The sequence below is a fragment of the Diprion similis genome, chromosome 3 (assembly GCF_021155765.1).
Source record: "Diprion similis isolate iyDipSimi1 chromosome 3, iyDipSimi1.1, whole genome shotgun sequence".
Classification (NCBI taxonomy): Eukaryota; Metazoa; Arthropoda; class Insecta; order Hymenoptera; family Diprionidae; genus Diprion; species Diprion similis.
Genome location: NC_060107.1, coordinates 6,735,270 through 6,749,372, shown reverse-complemented (window position 1 = coordinate 6,749,372; position 14,103 = coordinate 6,735,270). Strand labels below are relative to the sequence as shown.

The 14,103-nt window shown below is 33.9% G+C and overlaps 1 protein-coding gene across 8 annotated transcripts in view; it reads right to left on the bottom strand.

Annotated features, from left to right (window-relative positions):
- Positions 1 to 19: 19 nt before the first annotated feature.
- The window catches only part of LOC124404955 (F-actin-monooxygenase Mical), a 38,844-nt gene continuing 24,760 nt past the window's right edge, over positions 20 to 14,103 (bottom strand). For 6 of the 8 annotated variants that reach the window (XM_046879507.1, XM_046879505.1, XM_046879513.1 and 3 more), the window contains 8 exons: positions 8,926 to 12,555; positions 8,818 to 8,847; positions 6,589 to 6,733; positions 6,265 to 6,412; positions 5,948 to 6,057; positions 5,488 to 5,661; positions 4,913 to 5,089; positions 20 to 853 (listed from right to left, as the gene is read on the bottom strand). In XM_046879507.1, coding sequence (XP_046735463.1) covers positions 801 to 853; positions 4,913 to 5,089; positions 5,488 to 5,661; positions 5,948 to 6,057; positions 6,265 to 6,412; positions 6,589 to 6,733; positions 8,818 to 8,847; positions 8,926 to 12,555 — 4,467 coding nt within the window. In that variant the 3' untranslated portion in view covers positions 20 to 800. The remainder of the gene's footprint in view (positions 854 to 4,912; positions 5,090 to 5,487; positions 5,662 to 5,947; positions 6,058 to 6,264; positions 6,413 to 6,588; positions 6,734 to 8,817; positions 8,848 to 8,925; positions 12,556 to 14,103) is intronic. The other 2 variants (XM_046879512.1, XM_046879511.1) reach the window with 2 other exon arrangements.

Below are 14,103 nucleotides of genomic sequence, written 5' to 3'. Positions count from 1 at the left end.
ACATATTTTATTCCTAGTGGGTTTTTACTCATTCGTGTAAATTTTGTTCAATTCCACCTTCTGTAAGTAATGACATTTATAATTCCGAGAAGAGAACTCTCGATAAGATTATCGTTTTTGATAAATAAAATCGGTAAAATAGGATCCGCATATCATTATTACCAGTCTTGAACTGTGAAAAATGCACTCGAAACATCTGTTTTATTGCTTTAAAAATTTCACTTCAAGCGAGTAAATACTCCTTATTCCTTTACTCACTGGTTAGGCATAATAGTTGAAGGTTGCAGCATGCGTCACACCTACGTCTGTATTTTTGATCAATTGTAACGAAATATGTCGCAAAATTTAAATATAAAATTGAAAATAATTTATAAGCCATTTTAGTATGAAAATTAGACTGTCCATTGTGACCTATTTACATTTCAATATAGTTGGTACATTATGAAAAATTATGAACTAATAATTATCCCAGTCTATTAACGAACATGAAAAATAGATTCTTAAAACTTATCATATTATAGAATATACATATCACGATTTTTCTTACTTGATTTTGTGAAAATAATCGATAAAAATATTGCATGCATGTTTTGTTGTATAAATTTGTATAATTGATCTGATCGCAATCACTGTGGTTTAATTGTGATTGTTTTCCGAGCACACAAATAAGCTCGATATCATGTCATCAGATTGAACTACATAAATTCAAAAATGATTAGCATAGCCTGCATCTGGGTACAAGAGAAGCAATTTGCACTTGGCATTGTAATTTCATGGAGAGGATGAGTTCTTGGAAGGAGTTAGTCCTTTAACCAACATTTGAGCTTCCAGGTCACGGTCTTCGTCTTGATACCTACAAAAGAAACCCAATTTATTGGACATAGATTAATCGCATTTCATAATTTGATTGACATAGAATAAATATTAATACACGATGTAAGTAAATATATGTGTGTGTTAAAGAATATATGCATCTTGGGAAATTACTGAACATTGGCAAAGTCCTAAGAAGATGTAGTCATGCAGCACTTAAAATTTTTTATCAACATATCGTAAATTTGATAGCACTTTTACACTTCATTTTGATACTTTATCACACTTTTGATATTGAAAATATCTCTTTCTATTATATCGATTTAATAAGATAAAAAACAAACTTATAAGCTTTTGTAGGCAAACCATAGGAACAGTGGAGATGACACAACTGTTTTATTGAAGTACGTGCTTAATTGCTAATTGAAATGAAAAGTGTAGTCAAGAACACGAGAGTTATAATTCATTAGGTACTGTACATTGGAGTAGTCTGATTGGGCAAGAAATTTTCTAAACGTTGAATGTTTCTCATAACAAGAATATTATGTGGAGGTAACGAGATATTATACGTTTTTTATTGTCGTAATCATCAACTGAATTGAATATCATACTCTGAAAAACAAAAATTTTACTCCACTATGGTGAAAAAAAGTCCAGTTACGACTTATGATAGAGTCTAGGCTCTATCATTTGAAATGAACTTGTAAGAATGGCCTAAGTAGGCCATTCTTACAAGTTCATTTCACAAAGTTTTGTATCTCACATCGAAGCTAGAGAAAAAAAAATGTTTGACAGATAAAAGTTTAAGGCTTTATGTATACTTTGTGCGAAATTCAGTGACCAAAACTGTATTACCATGATAAAACAGTCAGGAAATTTACAGAAATCTATGTAAAAAATACAATTTGCTTATCACTACCAATTTGATGTTTCAGATAATTATTTAAGCGGTAGAAAGCTTCTCAATTTATTCATTCATGACATGTGTAAATTAATCGTTTTCACTTTGAACGATTTCTTTATGAAAATTGTTTAACAATACAATTGTCAACTAACACTGATGGCTTACCAAATATGTCTGAAAAGCAATTTGTAGAGGTGCATGACAAAATTAGGATGTCCCAAATTTTTACTTTACCCTCTGCCCATTGTCTATTTCGTATTTGAGTGTAATTGTTATGTCATGTTAGTGAGTCATGGTAACAGAGTTTGTTCGTTTATGATGCTGTTCATCGGTATGAATTTACCAATAAAACACAAAGCCATCATTTTGGACAAACATAATAGCAACTATAAGGAAATAATTTTTAAAAAGTAGGTTTACCCGAAAATCGTCATGATTAGTGTAATTTATGGTTCAGACTTGATATGACAGCATTTTTTACTCAACGAAATTACGACCAAGCACCAACCGGAGCATTTTGTGTCTTTGCTGGAAACATGCATAATATAACCAATGTAAATATATTACAGTAAAGGACCTTCCTAAACAGAGTTCCTTGGTCACCTGCTAATTGTGGCAGTATTTCTATTTCATTTATTAAAACTCGATGCTCAATCATAAAGAGAAATAATGCTAAGATGAAAATGAATAATATTTCATCAGTCAGCATGTATCAGTGTACACCAAAAACACATACAGAATTGAATATTTTTTGAATATTGAAATCGTACACGCAATATATAAAATAGATGTCGCATAATGCATGTGGATTAAATATTTGCAGAATATCCTTCCTAAACTTGTTAAAATGACATTCAAATAACATCAGATCATCGATATCAAAGGGAAAGAACATTAAAATTCGGATTCGAGAATCCAGAAGCAGCCGTTTTCTTTTGTCGAAATACGGAGTTTACATCGAACGGTTCGCGTGTGTTTGTAACTTGTAACAGTTAAAGTTTCATGAAATAGTAATCACAGACCAAAAACTGGAAAAAGAGTTAAAAAGGACATACTCAACGCTTCAAAAGAAACTGTTACTCAAATATTGCCAATGATTTTTGGCAGAGTTATACCATTAAACATGAGAAGTTTTATTTTTAATAAGACAATGTGCGCTAAGGCAACTTTCAATTGTTTGTAGAAATCGAATTTGTTAAGTGAAGTCGACAAATAAATAAAAAAATAAAAATGTGAACGTACACTTCAAGAGTTCTACTTTCACAGTCTCTTGAAATTTTTGGTCCGAACATGTTCCAGCAAATAAAAAATTGTACGGCTGTCACTATGTTACGAACGTCATCTACCAGGCCAGCGACAGGCTGCAAGCTTATATTATCTGCTTATATCCAGCCACTGCAAAGCGCAGCTATCTAGCGATCTAGTGTGAAAATACGCTTTGTCAGCTCATTTGGAAGTTCACTTTTCCATCCTTCTTCTACTTAAGACATTATCCACAAACACGGTTAAAATTCATACTTTGGACAAATAACTTCTGTTTCATGTTCTGGGTTAAGTACTTCATTCACATCCTTAAAAATGATCACCTTTTGTACATTCTTCAAATTTACTATTTTATTTCGTATTTATTGCATCTCCCAGGTATATCTGAAATGAACTACGTAACAACCAATATGTGTAATTCAATTCGACTAGTTCACACGTTTGCCGACGTGTTATATGAACGCCGTGGATTGTGAATAAGTAACATCATATTGAACTATCCTTTAATTCAATTTTACCAAAATTACTATCCTTCCTACTTAACAATTTCAGGTATAATTTTACTTTGAATGGAAAAAAACCCGTAATAATTGACTTATCTGTCACAGACGTGACAAAAATCTTTAATCAAAATAACAGTTCTTATTTTTTCATTTTGAAATCTAAGTTAGTCGTAGGAAAAAAAAAACATTGCTCTACTATTAAATCAAGTTTGGACTCTAGAATAATTGAGATAATAATATTATCTCCTAGTACGCACGTAGCACAATTGATTTGCATGCTCATTAGAGTGTAATCAGTAATTACTGTTTAACAAGCGCATAAGTAACTATGTTACGTAGTTTTGAGTCATGTAAAAATATGAAGCTAATATATATTGAAGCTGATTTTTCAAGCATTCCCTATTTTTTCACGTTAAGTGAGTGGGAAATAAAAATAAAAGAAGCGACCTGTTAGACTTTAGTTAAAGAGCTCCCCATTTGAGAGGACTTTGTTCTATCGAACACTAACATTTGAGGTGGTAAGGGTGAAAAAAACCTATTTTTTTAACCACCGTATTGCACATACACATAATCGACAAGCTTTGCATAGGTAAAATCGCAGCACTAACATATCGTACAATTGTGACATACCTTTAGTTATTATTTTATCAACTTGCATGAATAATAAATATGAAAATACAATAAAAAAAAAAAAAATGAAAAATAAAGAAAACATCTACATTACTAAACTTCATATGAAAACGTGTCAGATAAAATTATTTCCATTCACAACTTTAGTTGGATAAAAACCTCGAGCCCTTTAGTAAGTCACAACTAGAAACTAAAATACTCATACAAAATAATACATTGAGCACTTTGCATCGTCTGAACGACAACATTCATACATTCGTTCAGTGTGTTCGCTACTACTACACTTCTACGGCAAGTGCGAAGAGTAAGAAGAAGATATGTCACTGCTCTACCAGGTGATTTTCGAGCTTCAACGTACCAAGATGACCCTAAAATATGGTCCTGCCAAATTAACCTTGATTCTGATATTTAAGATCAAACTAGGTAAAATATTCACAACGATTTTAACAAATTATGCTCATGGTGAAGAGCTAAATTCTTAGAGAGATCGGTATTCTTTACAGTACTTTCTGGACATAATTTGACTCTCTCTAAGGTGATTTACATCTATCTTGAGCCTGGTGTAGTAGTGAAAAATTTTCTTACTTTACTGAAACTTTACTATGATGTTGATGTGAACGGTAGAAAAGTATACGCAACACGAATTGCATTCATGTGAGGAACAGCAATGATTCTCTGTGATAACTAATAAGAAATTCTACAATGTTAAATGAAAGCAGGTAAGCGACAAGGATAGCCAAGAGGACAAAGGTATATGAAATTGAGGCAATAGGAGGTATCAAAGAAATATTAGTCATGCCGTTAGAGGTGACAATGGCTGTGGCAGGTGCAGTGAGTGTTGGGCACGAGGGTCTACGCCACCTTTGTCGCTCTTCTTCCAGTAAAGCAATTAGGGAGTCTCTTTTCGCTACAATTTCCAGCATCTCTGTGAGAATTTCTCCTTCCTTTTTCACATCGTCGCTTGTCTTTCCTCCATCTATGAACAAGCAAAAATTCATTATTGAAATTGGAACTGATCAATTTTACAATTCACTTCATCATTATAAACTTATCGCATTCTATTTTTTCACACTCAGAAAAAACAAGCCTACAAATTAATGTAAATTTTTTGAATAAGATTTCAATCTTATACATTGGTGTAAACAATTGAATTACAAGATAAGAAAAGATAAGTATTAGATTTTCAGTAGCACACAAATGATTTTCGTACTTCCATGATGTACATAGTTGTTTCATAAGATAGAAGAAAAACATTAATTAATAAATTTTATATTTTTAGAACTTGTGAAATTCACATATTTTCGTATAATATTGTTTATCAAATATTGGACACATTGTAATGTAATTCCGGGAGAGAACTGAAGGAATACTAACCATCGTCAGCTAAGCGTTCACGCAATTCCTGTTCGAGACGTTCATGTCGATCTTCTAATTGCAATTCTTGAGCTCGTACCAGTAATTCTTTTTCGTATCTTCTTAATTCCGTTCGTTCTCTCATTAAGTCGAACCATTCACGCAATAAATCAGCCTCCTCTCGATCCAAACATTCTATAATGTAAATATTACTGTCAACGTCTACAACAGTTGATTAGTTATTATAATTAAGGAATCAGGTATCAAGTAACTATGTCACAATTTGGAGGACCTATCTAATGTCGACTATACTGATAGAATTACTGGATTTTTTAGAGTGAGCGGAATCTCCCCAACAGTCTCTAATTTAATTAAAACTGGACCTATTACGTGGAATAATTTACTATTGATTATTAGATAAATAACGAATACTATTTTCATTTCTATCGAATGCCCTCATAAAAAAACTTGTACACAATACCTCCTTCCCCACGTAGAGCTTTTTCTACGCTGACACCTCTGCTCTCCAGTTCTCGTTGCTTTACCTCAGTTTCTTCCAATTTTCGTTGGATTTCTTGTGCCATTCGTAATCTGTAGTAAAAATGTTTTTCAATACATGCCAATTCTCTGAATTATTATGAATAACAAGCTTTGAACCCATTGGAATTATTGACAATATAATAAATAATTATTCGAATAATACACTTCTTCTGTCACGTTACATACCAGTTGTGGCATATGCTGGCTCAACTTTAAATACGTGATTAGTCTATATATCCACGAAGAGCAGTTACAAACCTTTTTAGTTGTGTCTGCCTGGCTTGTCTCTTAGCAGTTTTTTCTTTACGTGGCATACTGTGACATGAATCTTCAGGTAATGACACTCGATGGGTCTGTGAAATCGATAGAGCCGTAGTTTTCGAGTCTTCCTCAGACAAAGTATCATCTGTTTGGAATACGAAATACACAGCTTATATTATTTCTTGCAAAATATTTGCATATAAAGAGTCATTTCTGCATTCCAGGATGGTAAAATACAATTTCTCTATAGAGAATTCACTCGCAGATTCATATAATTATGTTTGTATCTGAATGAATATTTTTCACTTCAACTGATCGCACCTGACAACTGTGAGGTAGTGAGAGCATAGTGCACTGGCGGGGGTGGAACCAATGGTGGACTTCCATCAAGAAAACTTCCCATCAGCATTCCTTCACAAACACTTTTAGGTCTGTTATTCAATTTGTGGAATGATTCCTTGTCAAGCTGGAATACATTGACATCGTCTTAATTAGCATATGGACGGAAAAATAATTTTACATTAAAATGTTAGAAAATGATACAGATTTTTAAAAATCAGTCGAATGTGAATTAACATTCATGCATTAGAAAAATTTCATTACACTCAGTGTTTAAAAGTGAATTTTTGTATCAATCAAACCAATATTTTATTAATCTGTTTATAATTTATTTCCAACCAGCTCAATTTCTTTTAGTCTTCTATGTGAATATTTTGAAATTGAAAATAAATGTCTACTTCAGAGATTCTAGTCAATTTACAAAACCATGTTAGCGAGACATAGTTGTATGTTATTAAATTATTCTTATGAAATTGATATGAAAAAGTTCAAAAGAAGAATATGAAACCTTACGTTCAATTTTGTAGAAGACAGCTGTTAAAAATTTCTCGAATAAAGGGTAAAACAAGAGTAAAAAACTGATGCAATATTACACCAAATGATATTAGAGATATATTTCAGCATTTGATGGGACTGGTCGAAATTTTTTACCTTAAACCATTCAAAATTGTTTTACTATGTTACACTCGTGTCAAATTTGCAGTGTATGGCAGCAGATTAATAATATACAACAGTGCATTCGGTTAACCACAGAAGTACATTGTGGTGCAATCTATACTGTCCTAAAAGCAAACACGCCATATGAACTTGTTTTTGTATGCTGTGCTGTGTACACACTGCAGAAAATATAGCGTATTAAAGTTCTCCTTTTACCGATTGATGTATTTTTTTCGGTTTTTTAAGATATTCGTCTTGCGGAAAAAAAATTGGACTTGGATAAGTACATATAACTTGCGTTTTACATCAGAGAGTGGTGTATTATATATTTTTAGTAAGTTCCCGGTATGTTTTATCCCAATACAGCATGCATATTAAGAATACTTATAGTTGCGATCATTTTGTTGGAAATGAAATAGCTCAGTATCAGTGATGAATAGACGAAATATGACAGGGCTGAAATATGTGACGAATCACGTGAAATACGACTGAAGTGAGGCTTCGTATAATTCTACTTTCGTTGTAGAAAAACTATCTAAAACATCTACCTGAACAGCTTTGACATAGTAATCAATTTCACATATAAAAAACGACCTGCTCAAAAAATCGAAAAAGTCTCTTTTGTGTGTCACAGCTGTATAATACAATAGGAGATATGATTCACTATCTACTTTTCAGGATTTCGATCCAGGAATAATGTATCCAATACAGCAAAGTACTCAACTGTTTGCAAATACTGTATATTAATTGAAATTCGAATACGTGGTGAAATGATTAGCTGGTGCTACGGTTTCATATGACACAAAGCGAGAAAAATATTACATAAATGGCGTTGATGTTGATATTGTATTATTCTAAAATTTGTAAAATTTATGATAGGTGGCATTTTCTCTCAACTGATTTGTTGAGTAAAATTCTAAAACAGTTTCGGTCTAATACCTTATTTTTGCTTTCGAGATCTGTACATTTTTAAAGGTACTGCTTGTATTACGATTTTGTTTTTAATCACAAAGAAGTTAGGCTTGTTATAGAAAATTGGTAATCGTGTAACTTAAGAATCATGCCAGTAACACAGATCGAACTAGATAATAGACTGTACATTATTTTTGGTAAAATATAACTCGAACAGCTGATAGCGTTTTAACTTCGCTTGGAAAACATTTTGCATTATGTAATTCATTAGTGATATATGAGAAATATTTTCGTGGATAAGCAATAAAAAAGAAAAAAGGAAATATATCTTGCATAAATTAAAAAAATGTAGATGAGTAATTGACAGGACGAATTTTAAATATAAATAATAATGAATGAAAATAATTAAATACACGAAATAGTGAACCCAACTGAAGTAGATCGAGAACAATTTATAAATTTTGACTCCAAATTTGAAAATTTTAAAGATTGCATACAGTCTGTTATCTATTGAACAACGAAGCACAAGTGTCATAATTTGCAACGAAAATCAAATCAGTACCTGGCGTTAAAATATAATATACAGGTACATGTGGACAAAGAGATTATAATATGCATGACTAGTCATTATATATTGCTTACATCTGACCCATCCGAATATGATTTATACAACTGAAACATGTAAACAACCCATAATATATCATTCAAGGTAGACAGGTATATACTATATTGGAAGTTTGTTTCATTTACCTTCCCTTTATCCCTAAGCTTCGTGGGTAGTCTGAACCTTGAAAATTTATCCCTCTGGTTTGGCGGTGACAACGAAGTTTCTTTTTTTTTGAAGAAATCGGATACTGCTTGAATAATACTTTTCCTTCTTTCGGGATCCTTTGATTTTTTCTTGTCCCTCTTGCTTATGATCGCGTCATTTTCACATTTAGTTTCTGAAGACTGCAACAGTTCATCCATAGACTTGGCATTTCCAGATACTTTAGTCTCGGTGTTCACCTTTTTAGTAAACACCTTCACATTGTCAGTACTTTTGCTAGTTTGCAATTTTTTTCCTGGGCTTAGTGAGCCGAAACTATAATGCCGCGTTCTCAATTCAGGCATCAATTCTTCATTAACTCCCCTGTTGTCCTCCACGGAAAGCTGTCTTCTTGGCACTTTCATTCTTAACTGTCTTATTCTATCTTCAGGACTCAAACCTAAGTCCTCATCACTCTTTAGTCTGGCCCGAGCACGAGCATCTTGTTTAGCTTTTTCGGCCGTCCGTTTAGCTTCTTCGTGTTTGATTCTTGGTGGAGCTGTAGGAGTGATGAATTCACTACTATAGACATTGCTCATCGTCTGAGGAGCTCCCGATACTCCACTTTCTGACATTTGCGCAACAGATTTCTCTGAATTGAGGAACTTCTGAGTGAAAGCTTTGCGAGTTGTTTGTTTTTCTAGCATGCCAAAATTCAAGTGATCAACAGTGTTTACCGGTGTAAAACATACTACTGGTGTTTCTAAGTCCAGTGCTTTTTTTGCTTCAGCAAAAGTAGTATGAACTGGGCTGTTCGTCGGAGTTGTTGTAGATGTTGGTGTAAATTTCGGTGGCACAGGAGATGATTCAAGAACATTCAATGGTTTTGCAGGAGATACAATGCTACCAGGACTGAATGAAAATGTTCTGGCCGCTCTTTTGGCTTTTTTCTCAGCTGACTTCAGCTTCTGAGCCTGTAATTTATCCATTAATATATCCTGTATAAGATATTTCTGCTTAGATCGTTCTCTCGTGATTTCTTCAAGTTTGCGAGATGTTGCAGGCGAATTAAAACTGTTATTACCTTGAGCTTCCTGAGTTTTTACCTCTTCTGCAATCATCTCCTGCGAGCGTAAATGTCCCAAACACTTTGAACTTTTTCTTCTACCTTTCCTCACATCTATAGAATCTTTTGCATTGCTGAACTCTGCAATTCTGGATTGTAAACGTTTCACATATTCCAAATAATCAGGACTATTTCCATCATGCGAAGGAGAAACTTGTTTCAACGGTTCGGTATCGTGACTTTCTGTCTTCATTAAAGCTGTCGAAGGATGTGGATTTATAGGACTAGCAAGTACAGTTATTATTTCACTAGTCGTGGTATCTTCAGCAGGTTCAGCTACTAACAAACTATCCTCTTCCATTGATTGAAAAACTTCTTTCTTTACACATTCCTCAGGAGTTTCATTCTCATCTTGTCCAGTTGCAGGACTGTGATAGGATTCTAGTTTCACGTTCTTGTTAACGGTACTGTATAATCTATCTTTAATGTCGTTCATAGTAATGGGATTTATTTCTATGACATTTTCGTCCTTGTACTGATCATCATCTGAACCCAATTCATGATCATACTCTGTTTCTGCAATTGGGGCTTCAGACGAACATATGTGTGAAGTTTGAATGGGAGTTGTTTCTTTGACATTCACGAATTCGATGTACCCTCTATTTTTCAATAAAGTTGTATTGGTAGCATCTTGCAAACTGTCATCTAAAAGAGACTCGTTATCAGTATCCATAAAATCTATATTCTCACCGTTGGCAAGAAGTTCTGAAGTGTGATTAATGGGAAGCTCAATTTCTGTGCTTATTTTGTTACTATCAGAATCTAAGTCAGTTACATCTTCTTCCCTAGCTATTCTAGCTGGAACATTATCATGAGGCACACTCACATGTTTGTGCTTTCTACTACTGCGCGTGGTTACGAATTCAGGGTTTATATTGAACTCGACATCACGTAAATCCTCAGAAACCAATCCTTCGCCATCTCGGGCCCATTCCGAAAACTCAGTTTCCGTAAGTGCGGCAGTTGTGATATCATTTTCTTCAGAATCATCATGCTCACTAGACGCACCTGATCTGGCAGATGTTGGACTGCTACAATTACTCAATGTGTTTTTACCGCCATCCTTTGGTTCCAAATAACTCAAATTATTATTAAGCGCTTCTTCTCTTTCAGGGATATTGACATTTCCGAATGAATGAGTCTCAAACAATTTACTTATAACTGGATTAACCACTCCTCTTTCATCTGCTTGAACACATTCAATTGAATCTGGTTCAAATGATATACCAACTTCAAGTTGCTTCTCGTTACCAGTTTCTTCATCAAGCAGTAACTCACCGCTAGTGCTATGTATTTGTAATCTGGGAGGTGATAAATTAGTTGCGGCGTGCTCCACTGCTCCAGGTAATTCTTCAAATTCCGTTCCGCTGCAAGATAAAGAATCACTATCCATTTCTGAGTCCTCGGATGTCTCAGTTTCTTTACAGTCTTCCTTATTGTTTTTTCTCCAATCTACTTTTGGCACAATGATCGAAGTTTCATGTAATGGGCTTCGAGGTCGGCACTCAATACTTTCATATGCTGGGTCACCATCTTCAGTATTTCTGTCCGATTCTTTGCACACGTTTGTTATCGATTCTTCATTGGCATGTACCACAGTTTTCGAAACGTCAGTCATGACTATTTGTTCGATTAACTTTCGGTCAGTTATATTCTGAGAATCTTTGTGGACAATATTCGGGTCAGTTTTAGACTTCATGATATTTGTTTCTTTTATTAAGTCTGGTAGGGGTACTTTAGATACATCGGATGTATCTGCTGATTTATTCAATTCAATGTCCGAGAGTATTTTTGGAGATTGAAGAGGTGAAGCTCCTTTGAAAGGTGAACTTGTCATGACAGTAGATGGTGAAAGAGGGGAAAGCTGAATATTGCTAGATCGCAACTTATTTGTGCCTTGTAAAAATGCTTGCATTGTTGGACTGGGTTCAGGAGCTGGATTCAGTAGCTTTTGGTGTTGGGATATGATGTCTGTGAAGCTTCTTAATTTTGTATCTACATTCGACGTCGAACCCGACTTCATGACAGATCCAGTCAGTGCGGAACTGCCAAGTAAGTACCGTTTCTTAAGTTCCAAAGAGAGTTTTGATGCAATACCTTCTGTGGAATGCGTGCGATTCAAGAGATAATCACCCTTTCTGGGATTGACGAGCGGGCTAGGTGAAGCTATTTTAGGACTTGATTGGACTATGTGTAACTTGGCTTGATTGGTACCAACACCCAATTCCTTATTGGCATTAATCTTAGAAAATTCCAATTGCACACCTGCACCTTTGTTCTCTTTTAAGTTACCGTTCATTGGAGATATGACGTGACTCTTCACTTGGACAGTTATTGGTTCCACGTAGTTTCCTCTACTTTTTCGAACAAATGAATCGTTTATGGTTATCTCTGGTATCTCGTGTTGTGTGGGTGTTGTGCCATCATGCTCGAATTCAGAGTCTGTCGAAATTTCTGTTGCCGAGTTTTCATCGCTCTCTTCAGCTGAGTCGTCATCCGAAGCCACCTGAAGACAGTTATCGATTAGTACCACATTCTCATCAAATATGGAGTTACAACACAGGAGAAATGAACACAGTTTAATTTGTTACAAGGCAGTCTTATCGTACAGGGGGTCTTAGTTTGATCATTCAACTGCACTCACTTGGTGAGTATAGAAGATTATTTAGCACATTTATTCATGGCAAACAACCATCGGGTAAAAGGAGTATCAAACATTTATAAAATCTTTACCCACAAAAGATAATATATGACTTTGCAGAGGACATGTATATAATAAAAAATGTCTGCAGGTAAATGTACCTACGAAATCTGATTTAATGTTTTCAACAAATTTCAGAAGAATTGAACGGCATTGCACAAACTTGGGTAACCAAAGAAATATTAGTTGTTGGTATCACACGAAACATAGCTATTTCGTTAGAGTAAATAATTTGAAATTGACGAAATTCGATCATATTGATTACATAAAAATTTCATAGCATTGTTATATATAGTTGGATTTGTTTAAACTTATCCTCCAGTAACAAACCCTAATAATAAAAATGCAAATTTATTTGCAAGTCGTCAACTGTGAAACCTTGAAAACACTTCCATCTGGAGAAATTTCATTTCACATGTAAGATACTCGACTCGAAATTCAAGGACTTTTATATGAAATAATGTTTCGTATTATCATCAATTCCACAGATACTGCAGTTGATTGATTAAAATGGGACACACTGTAGAATTAGTATATTATACATTTCAGATCAATTTAACCAATCTCCAGTGCTCATTTTGATATTTTTTGAATGCATGTCACAGTACTATGAGAAAAAGGATATTTCATTCAATTTAAAACTTCAGATTAGAAACTGCAAGGGTATCATTTTTTTACATGTCTTGTCTTGTTTTTACATGTCGGAATATGTAAAAATTTGAAGACTAAAAAATACACGTTCCAGAGATTGATTGAACTGACATATCTTGCTCTACTGTACAGATTAATAAAATATGGACTGGTGGTAATGGTTCAGTTACTATACAGTCTATAGAGACCAATAAGTATCAATGCTGGTGTGAGCAGAAGCACTACTAGTCCAAACAAACGCATACAATTAATAAATCAGTGTTAATGCATTATTAGTCTTGACAACACTCCATTCTTATAGCAAACTTTTCATTTTACCTTTTTTTTATCAGCCTTTGGGTTGTCTGAAAAAGTCTCTCATCACCATCAGCCATATTTTACGTAATTTACTTTATTCAAATCTTCCAAACAATGTTACTAATCGCAAATTAGATATTAAAACTCAAAATCGTAATTTACGAAAAATCACAGAAAACTTTTGTAAATACTTTTCATCATGTACATTAACTATGAGTATTCAACTTGATTCTTAAACATCTAACAGTAAGACAAATTATACTACGATATTATACATTTATCTTTTTTACGAAGTTCAGAATTTGAGGTACTTAGGGATTTGGCAGAACCACGTGGATCAGATTTATGAGTAGACGCTACAGACATTGCATCTGATGCTTTTGGATCTGGTGATGAATTTTTTTG